At 46.4% G+C, this 17,544-nt stretch overlaps 1 protein-coding gene across 1 annotated transcript; it reads left to right on the top strand.

The window, feature by feature from the left end:
* The first annotated feature begins 343 nt into the window (after nucleotides 1–343).
* Nucleotides 344–17,500, top strand: LOC136431158 (platelet binding protein GspB-like). Its single transcript, XM_066422433.1, has 15 exons — nucleotides 344–459; nucleotides 1,026–1,109; nucleotides 1,538–1,819; nucleotides 2,171–2,569; nucleotides 3,021–3,303; nucleotides 3,619–6,401; nucleotides 6,774–7,684; nucleotides 8,515–8,639; nucleotides 9,432–10,822; nucleotides 11,096–12,818; nucleotides 13,384–13,556; nucleotides 14,570–14,744; nucleotides 15,240–15,303; nucleotides 16,614–16,713; nucleotides 17,268–17,500. Exons 2-15 carry the CDS (start codon nucleotides 1,026–1,028, stop codon nucleotides 17,310–17,312), a joined length of 8,538 nt encoding a protein of 2,845 aa, XP_066278530.1. The 5' UTR covers nucleotides 344–459; the 3' UTR covers nucleotides 17,313–17,500.
* Nucleotides 17,501–17,544: the final 44 nt, after the last annotated feature.

Raw genomic sequence — 17,544 nt, 5'->3', positions numbered from 1 at the left:
TCCCAATTAGCATATAAACATATTGATACTCAATTTAGGTTTAGGATGGACCGAAATGTGCCTTTACGTCTGGAGCTCCGTTTTGCTTTCTTGTTTCCCGCGCCAATGACGTCACTAAGGCGCTACCATATTGATTTTGGGATCCCTTTATCCTTACAGTGTTAAAATTTGCAGTATTTGAGTATCATCCACTATTTTTGAAATATTGAATTATGTCATTATTTTTAATATATAGAATGAATTTTATTTTTATTTTCTTTCTTTTTCTATAATTTATATCAACATTTACCCCTATCTCAGATTGTTAGAGTCAGTCGAAATCTCGCGTTATTTGTGACGTCATTCGCGAGAAAACATTGGCAGTTACGAACCAATATGGCGGCGGAATTTCGAATTTTGAAAGTTTCAAATCGTAAACATTGATGTTCTCGAGGACTTATATATTTGCGTGAGTAATAGGTAGGTACATAACGTTAAGAACAAGTCCTAGCTACCACCAATGAAAGTTGAGAAGTTGCCTTTTTCGACATAACTTGCAGAAATAAGTGTCTTAGGTTGCGTTCTTGTTGGGAATTTAGGGGGGGGGGCAGGTGGTAAACAAAAGATGGCCTGGAAAAAATATTTTAGCCAAGATTCTAGAAATGACTTTTGACTAAAATTTTGCTTTCTTCAACGCTTCAATATAATGGTAACTGTGTTGCACAGATTTTCTTGTTTGAAGAGGGAGTCGGAAATGAGAACTATTACTAGCCAGCTACTAGTACTGGTATCGAAACTATATTAAATTTGGAAAATTTTCGGTGTTGCCATGTCGCTTGTGTTGATGTTGTCTAGCATGCTTCGTCGTTTCCGCTGAACCGTTTTGGGTCCGAGGACGATTTGATGAGCCAGCTGTTCATATTTTGTTGTTGCTGTACAGTGTTCTCTCTAATAAATTTATGTGGCCATCAATATATCGCCATTCTATCTTACAGTAACACTAACAGTTACAATTTTTTCTCCTACATGTATGGTTGCACCCACAGATGATAATGGACTCTGAGAATGAAAGTGGCAGATCTGGTGGGTCCAGAGGATCATCACATGATGGGGGAGGTTCAGGAGATGAGGTGAGGGGGTGGGGGGGGGGGGCATGTTGTTATTAGGTGGCCTCTACTCTACATACTACAACTAGTAGTGGTAAGGTTGTTGGCTCAAAACCTGGAAGATGGAATCGCTTGACTGGTCCTGATGTTGTGCCCTTGGGGGAAAAGCACTTCACATCAATTTCCACACTCAACTCAGGTCGATTAGTACCTAGCTTTGACTAGGGGCGCCCCTTGGATAGGACGTTAAATTGAAGTGTTTGTGTTTGAGGAGAGCCACAACCTTGAGCATGCAATAAAGAACCCACCACACTTATCCAAAACAGTCGGGGTCCTTCCTGATGTGAGTAAATCAAATGAATTTGTCCGGATATGCAGCATATTCGAACTTTCAAGTCAAAATCCGTCTACCTGAGTTTATAATTTACAACTACGCTGTCTGCCATTTTCAGAGCTACATGCACGACTTCCAGCCCCTGGCAGCTCAGGCGGCGTCCACGCGGTCCCTCCCTGCACACAGGAAGGACGCTGACCAGCCTCCCACATTCCAGTCTCCCCAGGATCTCATCGAGTTCTCGGAGCTGGAAGACTATCCCTCCCTGGAGCAGCTTCCCCTGGATCAGTCTCCATCTCAGGGTGACGTGTCGAGTGAGGAGTCCCCGCCACACGTGAGGGTCCTCAGGGCTGTCGCCTCACACAAGTCTCCGTCAGGGGAGAGCTTTGCACTTCCTCAGGTGGGTTCAGGCTATTACTGTATTAGTTAGCATCCTCTAGATGCCCTACACTAAGAATACAAGAATGTATTATTAGACGCCCTGAACCTCCCTTTGCAGGGGAAGCTGAGAGGATGCCCTGTTTCCCCCCTGTTAATTACATACACATCACTGTCATGTACATGTGTTCCCTCCACACACACTGTCACTTTTTTGTTAATTGTTAATCCGTAGAGCCCATCATGTCTGTTGTTCTGCCAGTTCGTGCTAGTAATACTGAAGAAGAGTGATGGATATCACTCAAAACGTCCAGAAGTAATCACCGAATCTTATCCAGTTGTAGAGATTGATTTGTCTTCAAATATTCCTCAGGTGGGTTTTGAGGACAGCATGGAGATGCCTGGATTGAGCCCGACTGGTGGTGCATACACAAGTTTTCGCTCACCCCACGAAGAAACTAAGTCCTCAGAGGATACACTCGTTGGCGAGGGTACAAAAAGCTCAGACGGAAGTCACCACAGAGACGAACTCTCCATGGAGGGAGGCTCTCTGTCGCAGCACACGACCAGCAGTATCTCTCTCCCTCCGCTCAGCAAGTCCAGTCACTCCACTCTCTCACAGCACACCCTGTCCAGTCAGTCCACGCTGTCTCACCCAGGCAGGGAGGATAGAACGCTGCTGGCGGAGCAGCCAGATCTGTCCGAGTACCCGGATCTGTCCGAGTACCCCCTGCCTGAACACGACGAGGGAGCAGATGCAGCTGTAGATCAGGTGATGAATAAAAAAACTCTTTGTACATAACCTAGTCTGGATGCCAGACCCCCAATCTCTAACATATCTATCGTTTGGGGGTCTTGTCAAATGGCTGGGGAAATTTTCTCGAGCCAGCTCAAATGCTGAGCAAGGATATGTTACTTTTTTGTTAGAGATTGGGGGTCTGGCCTCCAGGCTATACATAACCAAGTGTTTTATTCCACCGACATTTCGTTGACTGTCTATCACCTTCACTGGTTGGCTTTGCAAGGTATTTACTGATCATGATGTCCTTTGGCTCACCTGTGACAACAATATTCTAAAGAATAGTTTTAAATTAAAGTAGCAACACTTAGTTTGTGTCTTACCAGTAGCCTAATCTGAGTGCATTTGAGCGATTGGTACATCATAAGAATCTAGTGCTAACCTACAGGCTCTGATTTGTATTGCTTAATCTTTTTTTCTGCAGGTCAGCAAGATGCTGGACATGCTGGGACCAAGGCCAAGTGTGACCGGAGAAGAGACGACGTTTCCTACGTCTTCCAAGTCAGACAGGAGTCTCCGGAGAGGCAGTTTTGAGAGGGAGCCGTCAGGAGTCATGTCGAGAGTATCCCTCCTGTCTGCAGGAAGCAGCAGCAGGATCCACGGGATATCCCAGATGAACCTGGACAGCATGGAAAGCCAGGACTCGCTAGCACACAGGGTCAAGGATCTGTTGGGAGACTCCACTCAGGCTGGCTCAAGGCTGTCAGGTTTGTGTTTTTGTTTGTTTGTTTGTCTCTTTATTTAGGAAATGAATTTAGTAGCATACATTATATTATTCCTGGAGTCCTATATAAACAAAAGTGCATATACAATTACAGATGAACCTCACTCGATCATGAATGAAATTGCTACTAATTAAATGAAATTGCAGTTGATGTAATGAAATGACTACTAATTATAACTACAGTACATGTGATAGCCTTATTGTCCTTGTAGGCAATGAGGATACACAATTCTGTACACTAAAATCTATAATATAATCTGTAACTCACATGCTTACATCTTCTGCTTTTAAACACCAGGTTTGAGCACAAGGCAGTCTGCTGCTGGAAGAAGTGATGATGGCGTTACGAGCAAAACTGGTGCCAGTGAGAAGTCAGATCGGCACCTGGACTTTGACATTGATGCCGACGTGGTGTCGTCGAGTCAGGGTAATGAAGACGTAAACATTCATGACTCCATCGCTGGGAGGAAGCCCCTGAGCCAGTCCACCCCGTACATGCTTCTCCCCGTCGACCCACTCACACAGATCAAACTGCCGACACCCCAAGTCAAGGAGGTCGAGGAAGAACAACCCTCCCTCCCTAGAACGAGAGACCTATCTGGAACGACTTCCACAGCTCCAAAGCCTGGCGACATTGTCTTCAAGAGGCAAGCGTGGAGCGCATTCCCACCACCCTCCCAGGAAAGCAGGCACAGCCAGATCAGCCAGGACTCTCTAAATCCCTCGCAGGAACCTCAGAGAAAGTACCTGTCTGAAGATATACAGAGGTTCCCTCCCCTGGGATTGGTTGAGCTGGAGGCAGGTCCTCACAGCCAGGAAACCTTGGCAAAACAGCTGGAAGAAAAGATTGATAACGTTGGCAAACGACTGTCTGACAGAAAGCCGTCTCCTAGAGACTCTCCTTCCGATCCAAAGAAACCCAGGAGCGAGGAAGATGGAGCCAGCACTACTCAAGGCCAGTATTTACAACCTGAATCAGCTCGCACCTCTCGGAGCAGCTACATCAAAGGCATGAATCTGGAGAGCATAGACAGCGAAGATTCCATCGCAGACAGGGTGAGGTATCTGTTAGGCGCCGACTCACCGGGTGCAAGCGAGCACCAGCTGTCTGCGAGAAGTGAAGCCAGCAGCCACGGAGTTCCCAGAGAAATCCAGAGGACCAGTTCTACTCAAGGGTCTGCATACGGTGCCAATATGAGGCCGGTAACTGATAGTCAGACATTGGGCGTGGGTGTCTCACCTGGAGGAACCTCCCCCCTTCATGTCACATCGTTAGGAGGCAGGGAACACACCCTGAAGAGGTCCAGCTATGAGGAGTTCTGGATCGACAGACCAAGTTCTGCGAACGGTTCTCCGTCCAGGCCCGTTGGACTGACGAGTTCCCAGAGAAGTGCGAGCGACTCGGAGCTGCACGTCTCGCCCCGAGGTGGCAGGAGGAGCAGGAAGGAGAGGTATGAGGAGGTGAGGAGCCAGGCGAGACTGAGCAGAGCTGCAGACTTCGCTTCCTCTGCAGACATCGAGCTGGAACACGGACACCAAGAACCCGGAGGTAGCCAGCAGCCAACAACAAGCGATTTACCTGCAAGTTCTTACACTAAGCCATATCAGTTTGTCAGCACAGCTCCCCAACAAGACAACGTATCACACGAGGGAGGAGCAGGCCCGTTTACAGCCCCGAGTTTTGAGCTCGACCAGCAGGAGATGTCTCGTGTTAGCGGTCACACGCACTACACCGTGGACACCTTGTCTCAGAGCGTGTCCCTCCCTATAGGCTCTGTACACAGCCCCAACACTCCCGGCCAAGCGGAACACACCATGGCACACTCAGTTGAGGATGGGAGTAACAGACAGGAGTTCAAACTACAGCTAGACAACGATGTGTCAGAAGGGGAGAGTGCTGTGCAGACTGCACGTACTGACAACACTGCCCATACAGCGCGCACACAGAACGGCGGTATGACGGGTCGCACGCTGAGCCCTGCTAGCAGCCGAGATTCACTGGCGCAACAGGTGTACGACATTCTCACGTCCCCTTCGTACTTAGACCGGTACAGTAACACGGACGGACCCACCTCTCCCTTACTCGCCGACCCTAGCTACAAGGTGGACTTACAGACCAGGCTGGGCTTGGGTAGAGATGACCAAGAGACCGTTAGAGGGCCCTCGGTGGCGGAACTCCACGAGAAGACCAGGCAACTGTTGGAGCAGTACGACAAGGAGATGGCTGAGAGAGGGTCGTTTGAGAGCGACAGTGTGCCAACAACCAGACATTCTACCTCAAGCCAGTATGCTGACAGAAGGTCTATAGAAAACAGGTCAAGATTGTCTGGATTGGACAGACCACAACACACTGGTCGAACCTCGGGAGAAAACGTGCCCAGATTGTCGGGAATGGAGAAACCACAACACACTGGTCAGACCCTGGTAGAGGACAGGTCCGCACTGTATGGTTTGGATAGGCCGCAATACGCTGACCAGACCTCAGTACAAAACAGACCCAGAGTGTCCGGAATGGAGGAAGCACCACACACTGGGCAGAACTTAGTAGAGGACAGGTCCACACTGTATGGTTTGGATAGACCACAATATGCTGACCAGGCCTTGGTAGAAGACAGATCAAGATTGTCCGGAGTGGACAAAGCACAACGCACTGCCAGGACTCCAGAAGAAGACCAGCCCCCATTGTATGGAATGGGTAGACCACAACACACTAGCAGGAGCTCAATAGAGAACAGGGTGGATGGAGATGAAGAGGACAGATACCAGTACTCTCGAAACAGCAAGTCATCTATTAGAGTGTCTGGCATCAGTGTTGGGGAGGAGAGAAAAGAACCACGCCTGATGACGGAAGGAAATCCTGTTTCTAGAATGTCAGAAGAAGGGAATGTAAGAAGGGAGTCTAGCGGGAAGGAATCGCCCTCTCCGGCTCGGAGTAGGGCGTCTGAAAATGAAGCGCGTACAAGTCGAGGTTCGGTGATGAGTCAGATCGTGTCTCCCAGAAGGGCGCCGAGTCAGACATCGACGGTGTCGCAGTTGGACACAGCGCGGACTACAGACACCATGGACTCACTCGCCTACAAGGTTTGTTTGTGTGTTTGTTTAGGATAGTAGGAATTTCCATTTACAATTGTAACATACTTTTTAGCTACTATTCTTCCTGGAGTCCTATAGGTATAGTTGAGTAGTATATACAAACATACTTACAGTACATGACATTGTATGATTACAGATGTACTGTAAAATTCAATTTTGACCATACTCAGCCTATATCTTTAACATCATTAAGAGACAACAAAAAAGTTTCAAAACCCATGTTTTAGAATTAGATTACTATTTGAAGTCTTGTCACTATATATATACTTTATTACTACATTTGTTTCTGTATGCCAGGTGTCCTTAGCCCAATACGGCAGGAACGTATAATAAAGGCTAATCATTCATTCCATAACCCAGGTGAGGCACCTGTTGCAGCGGGAGTCCCCTGAGCGGAGGGTGGACGCCATCCTGAAGGAGGCGGAGATGGTGGAACAGACGGCCATCACCGAGGCCCTGCTGGAGGAGGCAGAGAGAACCGAGCAGGCGCTGTCGGGCACGCCGACGCGGATCTACGACATCCAGCGGTCTCGGCGGACCAGCGAGGGCATGATGTCATCACGTTCGTCAGTGTCAAGCAGACTGAGCGTGGACTCTGGGACGTTCGCTCCGATAGGACTGCCCTTCACCGCCTTCGACTTTGCCAGGAATCTGATCTCGAACCAGCTGACAAAAGTAGCAGAAAACAAGTTCGACCACAGCGTGAATCTCCTGGGAATGACACCCCAAGTGTCGCAAGAAACAGCTGAAGTAACGTCAGCTGGTGTCAGAGGTGACAGGTCATCAGGGGTCAGCTTAAGGTCAAGTGAAGGTCATCCAGGTGTCAGAGATGACAGGTCAGGGATAAGCCAGAGGTCAAGTGAAGGTCATCCAGGTATTAGAGGTGATAGGTCAGGGGTCAGTCAGAGGTCAAGTGAAGGTCGTCCATCCAGGGCATCCCACCACTCCACACGTTCAGCAGACAGGGATGACACGTATGGCTATGGAAGACATGACGCAAGAAGTAGCAGGCACAGTTATGACACGAAATATGGGGAGGAAGACGTCAGAAATGCTGATTTCTGGGCCACCCCGCAAAGATCTCGAGAACCCAGCAGACAGGGGTATCACGATAATTCAGCAAAGGCCATGGGCGCGAGAGACGTATATATGCATGTACCACGGGAGGAGCAGCCACATGTAGACCCAACAATGCAGTACCCTGACAGACAGACAGGGGGCATCAGAGGAAGCCTTGCAGGAGGACCAAGAGAAGCCAGCAGGGAAGGAAGGTACATGGACTTATCGCCGCCTAAGACCTTATGATATGTACATATATATTATGTACTTTGTTGTTTTTCTTGTAAAAAAAATGTAGTTATAAACATAGTTTGTTTATGCCAAATACTTCCTGTATGATGTCCTGTTATATTGACGTAGACTTAAAACAGAAGTTTCTCCCTTAGCCATCATCATCATACTGACATTATCATTTTTCAGCACATCGACTTCATTTTCCATGCTAATAAAAACAAGAGGGATGGACAAATTAGACGTTCTCCCCACCAACTGAAGGGCACATGTCAAATGTTTACCCTGTTAACATGTCAAATGTATCTTATATACTCTCTCCTGTCATGAGTAACAGGTAGAGACAGTTACGTTGACCTAAGGCTGCCCGGCATGTCAAAATATTTGACATCCCTAATTGGACAGGCTAGACCATTTTCCTTCCCTTATTAGCATCAGTGTTTACCCAGGATTCTTCCGTTAGAATGGATTTGGTTTGAATTTGATTTGCCATCTTGAGTACAATGTACCTGTCTCTAAAACGCTTCACAACGTACCAGATCATCACAGAGGAATGATACAGGTAACCAGGTGTGAATCATGTGGCTTATTCAAAAAGTTACTCAAGGTTCAAGCAACTGGATACCAGTACTAGTAAGTTTTGTAAACGGTCAGATGTTGCGGAACCCAGACAGCAGCTGCTGTCTTTCGTAAGTGACTGTCAGTAAATTGCTTGTCAAGTAACTTTTGTATTGTGTATCTCATTCCCTGGATGTCTGACCTTCATCGACGCATGTGACTAATCAGTTACCATGGCAAATTTTTGTTTCAGACCGGGACCCAGACTGCAGCTATATCGACCGGTGGGAAGTCAGGACGTTTTCTACGTGCCGCTGGCGGAGGAAAAAGGACCGGACACGCCGGTCTCACAGACCACTCTGGAGAGCACCCATCTAGGTCGGTGGGAATTCGAAAGCTTTTATGGCAAATGAATTTTGTGACGTTGGCACTGTGGTTTTGTTTTCAAGGTTTTGTCTCCACCTCAAATTCATGACACCCTGAATATGTGTCTCCAAATGTATTGATAGTTTTTTTGATACTGTACCACAGAATTGTTTAAACCGCAAACTTTAAACACAGTGAGTGAAAACCTCCTCTCCCCTTCTACTGTGAAATTAAGTCCTTATGAAAATGAATGAATTTACAATACTTAGGTATGAGAAATGGTTTTAAGTTCATTAGAAACAATTACATCTGTTCAGTAATGTGTGCAGTATGTACGGATGTATGGCAAGACTTTATTATTAGACGAGTGTTAACACTATGTGAAGTAAGGAGCATACAATATGAATTACAAATGTACACAGCAAACGTGTGTAAAACTAGCATGCCAAAAGAGGCACAGGTACGTACATATACTATCTATATGCAGGTGTTATACATCATTACAATTTCCCAGTTGCACCACATAATCAAATTTTGTTTGGCACAATTTATTTGCAAACTCATAGAGACTAAAGTGCAGTGAGCTACATATTGGTTTTGAGGGCAAAGACTGCATCAAGGGGTTGAATTAGGGCCTTAAGTTAAATGCTTCATTCAAATGATGACATAGTGACATAAGGATTTATGCTATTCTCTTTCAACAAGAATTTTCAATGTGATTACTTGCCACAAATTCCAACTGAAAGTTGTATAATATTCCAGTTGAAAAGTCCTTGAACCTTGATTTCTATCATTTGTTTCCAGGTTCTGATGATGCTGAGTCCCCCTCCTTCCCAGCCAGCTACCTGGGAACCCGGAAGGACACGTTTGAAGCCATGCACTCGGTGGGGATCTACGGCACGCGCAAGTCACCAAAGTACCTGTCAAAACTGTCCCAACCCCAGCAGGGCTCCCCAGACTACCAGACAGACAACAGGTCGGGTAGGATTGGAGACAGGGAGCTGCATAAAGAAACCTCAGGTGAAGAGTCTGACAGAATCAACGAAGAGAGAGTGAGGGCCATCATAGAGAGGGAGAGGAGAAGTCTGGGTGGGGAGGATGGTACTCTGTCAGCCGCAGACAGAGAGGAAAGGTTTGGGGTGGAGGAGAGAAAAGAACAAACTCCAGGAGAAGGGAGAAGGGGTGATGTAACACGAGGCAAACCAACTGTCGCTGAGCACAGAGAAGGACACAGAGGGCGTGATAGTTGGGAGAAGGCTCGAGACAGGCCAGTAGATCATCCAGCTAGGTCAAGGGAAGGTACAAGAGAGAGACCACGTCCTAGATCTACTGATATTGGTGACGTCGCCAAGACCAAGCCGGCAGCGTCCTTTATAGAGTACCCTCCCAGTCTGCAGAGTAGGTCTCCACCAGAGGACAGGGCCAGGGCCATGGAGGAAGACTTCAAGCCGCTGGAGCCCGAACCTCGGTCACCTCCGAAAGGCAGGGGCCTGACCCGATCAGAGCTGGACGGCCGGAGGGCAGGGCGTCCAGTCAGGGATAGAGGCCTTGAAGACCGACATCGCTCTCCACCTGCTGACACCTACCAAAGATCAGCAGCGAGACAAGAGTCGGGATACAGAAGAACGGAGATGTCTCCGTCCAGGTACAGAGGTGACCGAGATGCTGGCTACGGTAAGGACAGGACAAGGGATTACGTACGAGAAAGACCGACTGACGTTAGGCCTCCGGATGTATCGAGTTATGATAGACTTGGATCTGTGGGAAGGACGAGGGCTGATAGATCTCCCATCAGAGATTATGTCAGCCGTAGTCCTGACAGAGACAGGGGTGCAAGAGCCAGCCCGCGGAGATACCAACCCACAAGCCCGGGAAGGTACAACAGAGAGGCAAGACCAGACACTTACCGACAGGAGTATGACACAAGAAGAGCCAGGGATGCAGCTCGTAGGGACTACGACGTCTCGACTCTGCGTAGGAATCAGGACGTCCTTCAGGAGGTGCTTGAGCTTGAGGAAAGGGTCGAAGGGAGGTTGCAGGGGAGGCCGAACCTGGACGAGCTCTGGAACAACTTCAAGGAGGAGGTTGTGAGTAAGCTGGAGGATGAGGAGAACCATTTGGAGCCGGCGCAGCTGGAGGAGCTGGCAGACATGATGAGGGACCCTCTGAAGTTCAGCCTGCAGCAGATGTACAAGGTTAGGATCTATGTTGGCTTGTGTTATGCATTATGTATCTGTCATATATTGTTTATAGTCTACATCTATTTGCTTGCGTTTTCACAGTTACATGTATATAAAAAAAATGTCATATGCTAGCCTCATATAGCCTTGTAGTGTAGGAGTTTAGTAGGCTTGTTTTTGGTGAATCTGATTATGTGCTTGTTTTCATGTATTATAGCTGCTTTGGTGTTGAATGTGATTTTATTGATATCGTAATAAATCATTTGTTCATTCGTTCATTCATTCAAGGATCACGTCCAGCGCAGGGCAGAGCATAAGCAGAGAGGAGAAACAGCCGAGGACACGGCAGCTCCGGAGGAAGGGGAGACATCATGTGAACTACGCGATGCCATCAAGGTGAAGATGAAGGACCTGGAGCAGACCGAGGACCACGGTGGACAGACTCCAGACACAACAAGGCCTGCCATGGCAAAGAAAGCCCAGAAACCTAAAGCAAAGCAGGGACCAAAGGATAAATCCCACGACCTCTCAACCACTAGTAGTACACTGACCGAAGGGGACGAGACGTTGACCGAAGAAAGGCTAAGTGAGAAACCAAAAGAAAAGCCACACAGAGACAGACCAGTGGAGAAGAAGCCTTCAAGAAAAGCCAAAGGTGAGATCCCTCGAAGAGATAAAAGGGAATCTACAGAACCTCCAGCAGAAGAACCATCAGCCTCGTCTCTGCTCGACAGCATCAACACCCAGCGGCTGACTAAGATCTTTGGAGACTTGCACAGTCCAGCCAGCTCTGACGCCCATTCCCTAGCTTCAGACAGTTCCAGTGTATCCAGCGTAGACTCTGTGCGTTTTTTCCAGGTATTCGGACAGAGCAACCCAAAACTGCAGGATCTAGCCAAGAAGATACAGAAGCAGAAGGATCGCCATGGCAAGAAGAGGGAGAAGAGTGGGTTGTTGTACTTAAGCAGTGGAGCGTCCACGCTGACCTTAAGTCCGGTGCCGGAGACAGATAGAGACTTGACCGATGACGCTTCTCCTGTGAGTACGGCAAGCTCGGATGCGGGAGATGGGAAGAAGCAAACGAGGAAGACATTGTACCCCCAGGAAACAGAGTCCAGCCCCACTGACACAGACAGCAGTGCACCATGTCAGTGTAAAGCCAAGAAACAGGGGAGACAGAAGGAAGGGAGGGAAGAGAGGCAAGAACGTATCAAGAAATACCAGGAGACCAGGCACAAGGAGCCAAAGAAGGTGACAAAAGAGGAGGAAGCCTTCAAGAAACCAGCCCAACCTCCTCAGAGGAAACAGAAGACTGGAAAACAGGAGCGGTCCAGGCATCCCAGGAAGGAGAAGAAGAATGACTTTGGAGCTGTTTTCCCTTCACCTGTCATTGCTTCCACTCCTGCTTCCCATGGCAACAAGGTTACCATAGGGATCCAGACCACGCCCTCCCTTAACTCCAGCGTCGACAGTTCCGTCAGCACTCCTCGCGAGAGAAACAGGGCAACGCAGACCACACCCTCCCTGGACTCAGGCAGCGACGCGGAGCCAAAGAGGCCACGAGAAAGAAAGAAGCAGAAGCCTGACCAAGCTAACTATTACCAATCCACCCCCATGCCCAAGTCTGGAGCAGCAGATCGAGTAAGGCCAGTCGGTGAAGGGGATGTCTCTGCTATCAGTAGCCCAGGGGGGACGGCCTGGTTCCAGCCTATGGTAGACGATAGACCCTGGCGGCAACGGAAATCCAGCGGCGGTTTTGATGGTACATGTAGCCATACGGAGGACGATCAGAGAGAAAGAAGAAGAGCAAGGTCGGGTAGTCATGATGAAAAGCTGGTTGTGTCCGTTCCAGTTATCACTCCTGAACAGAAGGGCCAGGACAGACAGGCACAGGAGGCCCCGCAGTACCCAGTCCTGTTTGAGTCTGTCAAGAAGAGGAAGGAGGACAGGGAGACCAAACCTAAGTCTACAGGGGAAGGGGAGGAGGAACACTCAGAAAACGCTCGACCAGGTACGCTCACTGATTGCTGACATGACTAAAATATCTTACTACATATCTGTGGTATTTGACTGTGATCTTGACTGTTCATACTTTCTCTTTACATTGAAAAGAAAACCATGCTTTGACCACAATTTATACTTTGTGAGTTATTTTAAAGATAGAGTCTCTTTTATGCATTCTGTCCTGAATATGTACATTTTGTACTCTCTTATAATAATGAAATCAGTTGGATGTGTGTGTGAAAATATGTATGTTGCTAACTTGGAACATTTTTGCCTGTGCTCAATTTCTCGAGCCAGCTTCAACAAGTGGTCTGTTCATGGTTTAAACTGCATACCGGTATGTGCTGTAAGATGGATTGTGGGTCATATGTCAAAGGTGAAGGCTCTTATGATAATTAAACAACTTCTTTTCTAGAACTGTCGATATGCATGCTTTAAACATGTTTCTGTCTCGGGCCTTTGCCCTTGACATATTACCCACCGTACGTCTTGCTGCTCATGTGCAGTTTTAACTGTTAAAAGGCTTTTTTGTATTTCTATGAAAAGTTCACTATTCTGTGTTGTTACTGCAGGCCTGGCGTGGTACGTGCCGGTTGCCCAGGACCTGCCGTGGCGGCGCCCGTTCCAGGAGCGTCAGCAGTACGCCCAGGACAGACAGGACCAGATCGTCAGGTGGATGGACGACATGAGCCCGCACAGGAGGGCCAACCAGCCACCCAGGCCTCTGGAGAGGCTGACACTGCAGGTCTGTACAATACTGTAAATGCAGAAATGTTCGCGTTGGTTTTATGTTTGCGGTTTTTGCGGGGAACTCTTTACCGCAAGCTTCAAACCACAGTGACTGCAAAAAGCCGTTCCATTTTCTGACTGTAGCACTACAGTAACTATGGTTTCAAACGCAAACTCAAAACCACTGCGAACACTCCATTTTCTCCCTACCGCGAAATTAAAACCTGTGAACATTTTCGCATTTACAGTGTGTCATTACCTACATGTACATGTTAATGTAACATCCGGTAGAGGCTCCAATACAGGGGTTTACAAATGTAGGTACAGAAGAGTGACGAAATGTAAAATGAGTATAGCATATATACCAGTGTTGTATAAAAGAGTGTAATACTTGCACTTGAAGCTTTACAATTGGATGAAAGAGTTTGAAATCGTTTGCCTAGAAAAAGTGGTTGTTGAAAGTGAAAACAACACCCAAGTGTTGATACCTAGCCGACATTTTGGTGACCGTCTGTCACCCTCAGGGCAATTTTGACTGGTTCTACTTCACACTGCAGCTATATGTCACTGCTACAGTCTGTGTAAAGAATGCATCAGTCACGACATATAGGACCACATTCTTCACGCTGCAGCAGCTACACCTAGCTGCAGTGTGAAGTAGAACCAGCCAGTATTGTCCTGAGGACTGTAACAGACGGTCACCGTATTGTCGGCTAGGTATAAACACTGTTCTGGTTGTGCACAAAGAACTCTGTTATCCAGTGATTAAAATACCAAGCTGATGAAACTATTCACGGATGAAAACGACAGTACTGTTGTAACTAATCTTCCTGTGACTGTAGGAGGCACTGAAGATGCCTCACCAAAACATTGGCAGGTATAAATACTTGGTTGTGTACAAAGAAATGTGTTATCCATTTATTTACCAAGCTGATAATACTAATACTGGATACTACTACTAATACTACTGATAAAACTGTTCACGACATGAAAATGACACTGTTGTAACCAATCTTCCTGTCACTGTAGGAGGCGCTAAAGATGCGTAACCCTGCCTTCATCTCAAAGTCCCGTGAGCGCATGCGACGGATGGAGCTGGCTGCGGAGGAACGTCGTCACCAGGAGGCGTTCGAGATGGAGAGGATGAGGCTGTTTGGTGAGGAGAGGAGGAGACTCCAGGCCACAGAACCTGCACCTCTGTCTGGTCAGTTCTTACCACCAGGCTTTTAGCTAGGCATGCGTCCATACGTCTTTTGGACGCATGATACTTATATTAAATAACAAGGAAATTGGACGCCCTCTCTTTCAGCTGGATGCACAGAGAACCCCATTTCCCTGGTAATTACATACAGATGTTACTGTGTTACAGTGTTACTGTTGCTTTTTTAGTCCTACCAGACGTTGGGACAGTGGGTAGCTATAGAATGCATTGGGTAGACTACAGGTTCAATTCGTTGAACAAGTCATACCAAAGACATAATCGTTACATACTGCTTCTCTTCACTCAGCACTTCTAATAAGGGCTAAGCAAGGAAAGCAAAATTTTGTTTCAAGCTTGAACCTACTTCGAGTTACAGTGTATGTTCAAAGCCTTTTTTCATAGAGTTTGGATACATCCCTATACTTGAGTATATACTTTCTCACATGCTGTTAATTCCAATTGCAAAGATGCACCTGACCAATTTTGTTGAATCTGCAGAAAATCTGCACAAGCCCAAGAAAAGGATCATTACCAAGAAAGAGATGGCTGCGAGAAGTAAAAGGTTTGTGTTTATTTTCATTGGACAATCTTGCATATCTTATTACCTGGATGACTAACCTTCATATAACGTTGGGTAACCTAAATTCGGGATTTTTCCGATAATGGTTGACTGAAATCAATCTAGCAGAACAATAAACCATCCTTTTTTTTCTATTATTCTGTCAGTATCATGTACTATCTTTGCACTAATCATATATATGGTAGATTTTGTCTCTAGTCGTGCTGACACCATAATATTTCAACTTGAAACTACCGTCTGCCGCACGTTCAATGACGGTGCTGTCAGACAGGGGGGCACATTAATTCGGGAGAGAAGATTCGTCTTGAATATCTTACCGCTAATCACATTTTATACAGCAGCTATTCGTTCCATCCTTGGCTTGAGGAGAGTGCTATGGATATAGACGTGTCCAAGTAAAAAAAATACACGAAAAAACGGCCGCACCGCACACATCAGGCCTTTGCTAACATCCCGTTTGTTGAGTCGGTACCGGTAGAACGTCACTCAAAGTCGATCCCCACCGTCATGGCAACGTGTAACGTTACATTGTTCATGGCAAGTAAGCTGGATGCCGTAGCAATGGTTATACTGCTATGTCCATGTGTTCCTTGTTGTGTTAGGAGCAAACTTTGAGGAAAATATCGTCTTCAGTCCACTATCACACGCAACATTTAGACAAAAAAGTGTTCCTCACGACCTTTTGTCGTCTGCTTGACGACATGATTCTGGGTAACAATATGGCGGCGGGAAAATACACGTGCCGTAGGTTGTAGCAACAAAGAGGAGTTTTGATGATTGATCACACTTAGAATCCAGTTGCAGGTTAAAAAAAGAGATTGTAATAAGTTGTCTTGTAAATAATTGTGTTTAGCAGGCAGGAGATGTGACATTTGTCTTATAAACCAGCGAACAACCGAGCAGTGTGAGTCTCCCACGAAGCCCCCAGACTCTGTCAATAAGGGACGGAGAGTTTTTGACGTCGCCAACTTCTAATGTGTGGTTATCGAAGCTTTTCAGACAGTGTTCTGAATACGTTAGTCTGTCAAGTTTGCATTTCTAGCGGTATTACTGATGTTGCATCTAGCACATATCCCTAAATACCCCGTTTTCGAAAAATCCCGACTTTAAGTACCCCCACGAATTTAGGTTACCCAACGTTACATGTATGTGATGATTTTTATTTCCAAATCGAATGAAACACTGGTGAATCCAAGAATGGAGGAATTGAATTGGCCTGGCCTGGCTTTAGCTGCAAAGTCCTTGTGTAATTTGTTCTTTAAGTTAACAATCTCGCATGTTGTCGTTTAAAGGATGTATGAAAAGCTGCCTGAAGTGCAGAGGAAGAAGGCTCAGGAGAGGAGACAGGCTTCTTACAAGTCCAACAGGATCAAGGCACAGTTATTCAAAAAGGTGATATACATTTGAAGTATCCTTTTGTTTTTTAAGATTTTGATTTTCATGGCTACTTCTTCACTGTAAATTCATTACAGTTTTTACGCCCACTTATGCTAGGGTCACATTTTCCAATCCGGGGCCTGGCTGGTTTGTTGGAATGAAAACTGAAAGTGTATATCAAACACAGATTATGCCCATGACTGATTTTTAAAAAAGGATGTGTGTATTACTAGATTTTAGATGTATGTCTGTGTGGATGGGGGTCTTGTTTCATGTACATGTAGGATGATGAGACAGCCAAAAAGGCCTTTACATGTTAGGTCTATGTATACCATATTTGAGCCATTTTGCTGTTTACATGTAGCAGATGGCTGTAGCTGGTAACGCCCCATCACATTATGTTCACATAGTCTGGGGGTGTTGGAGATTATGAACTATGATAAGAATTGTGATGAGCTTTCTGCAGTTCAAATCTGGGCCATTTATGTGCACACAAACATGTACCAGTTTACCGTTATTTCTGCAGGACACTCACTTATTAATCAGGTTATTTTCTTTCCTTTTTACAGAAAGTGTTGGACAGCCTGAGAAGGAAGAATGACCTAGCTTACTGATGCTTCCTGGAAATATTTCATTTCTGATTCTATCAGATTCTACCTTTTTACATTGAAAGTGTTGTGTGTTTATAACCTTTAATTTCACCCATTTTACACTGTGCAATCAAGAATGTTTTTAGACGTCTATCTCTGTGTGTATTTTGAGTGCGGTGCTAGATGAAGATGTTTAGAGTTTGTTATTGCCTGACAAACATGTATATGACTTACAGTTACTGTAGCACAAATGGGC

Source organism: Branchiostoma lanceolatum, chromosome 3 (genome assembly GCF_035083965.1).
Source record: "Branchiostoma lanceolatum isolate klBraLanc5 chromosome 3, klBraLanc5.hap2, whole genome shotgun sequence".
In the NCBI taxonomy this organism is placed as follows: domain Eukaryota; kingdom Metazoa; phylum Chordata; class Leptocardii; order Amphioxiformes; family Branchiostomatidae; genus Branchiostoma; species Branchiostoma lanceolatum.
The sequence above is the reverse complement of the archived record's forward strand: the minus strand, read 5'-3'. Positions and strand labels throughout refer to the sequence as shown.

Excerpts from the sequence above, each read along its gene's own strand:
- LOC136431158 (XM_066422433.1), top strand. The coding sequence starts at position 1,026 with ATGATAATGGACTCTGAGAATGAAAGTGGCAGATCTGGTGGGTCCAGA. Across the intron at positions 6,402-6,773 it reads TGGACTCACTCGCCTACAAG|GTGAGGCACCTGTTGCAGCG; the intron begins GTTTGTTTGTGT and ends TCCATAACCCAG. Across the intron at positions 12,819-13,383 it reads CTCAGAAAACGCTCGACCAG|GCCTGGCGTGGTACGTGCCG; the intron begins GTACGCTCACTG and ends TTGTTACTGCAG.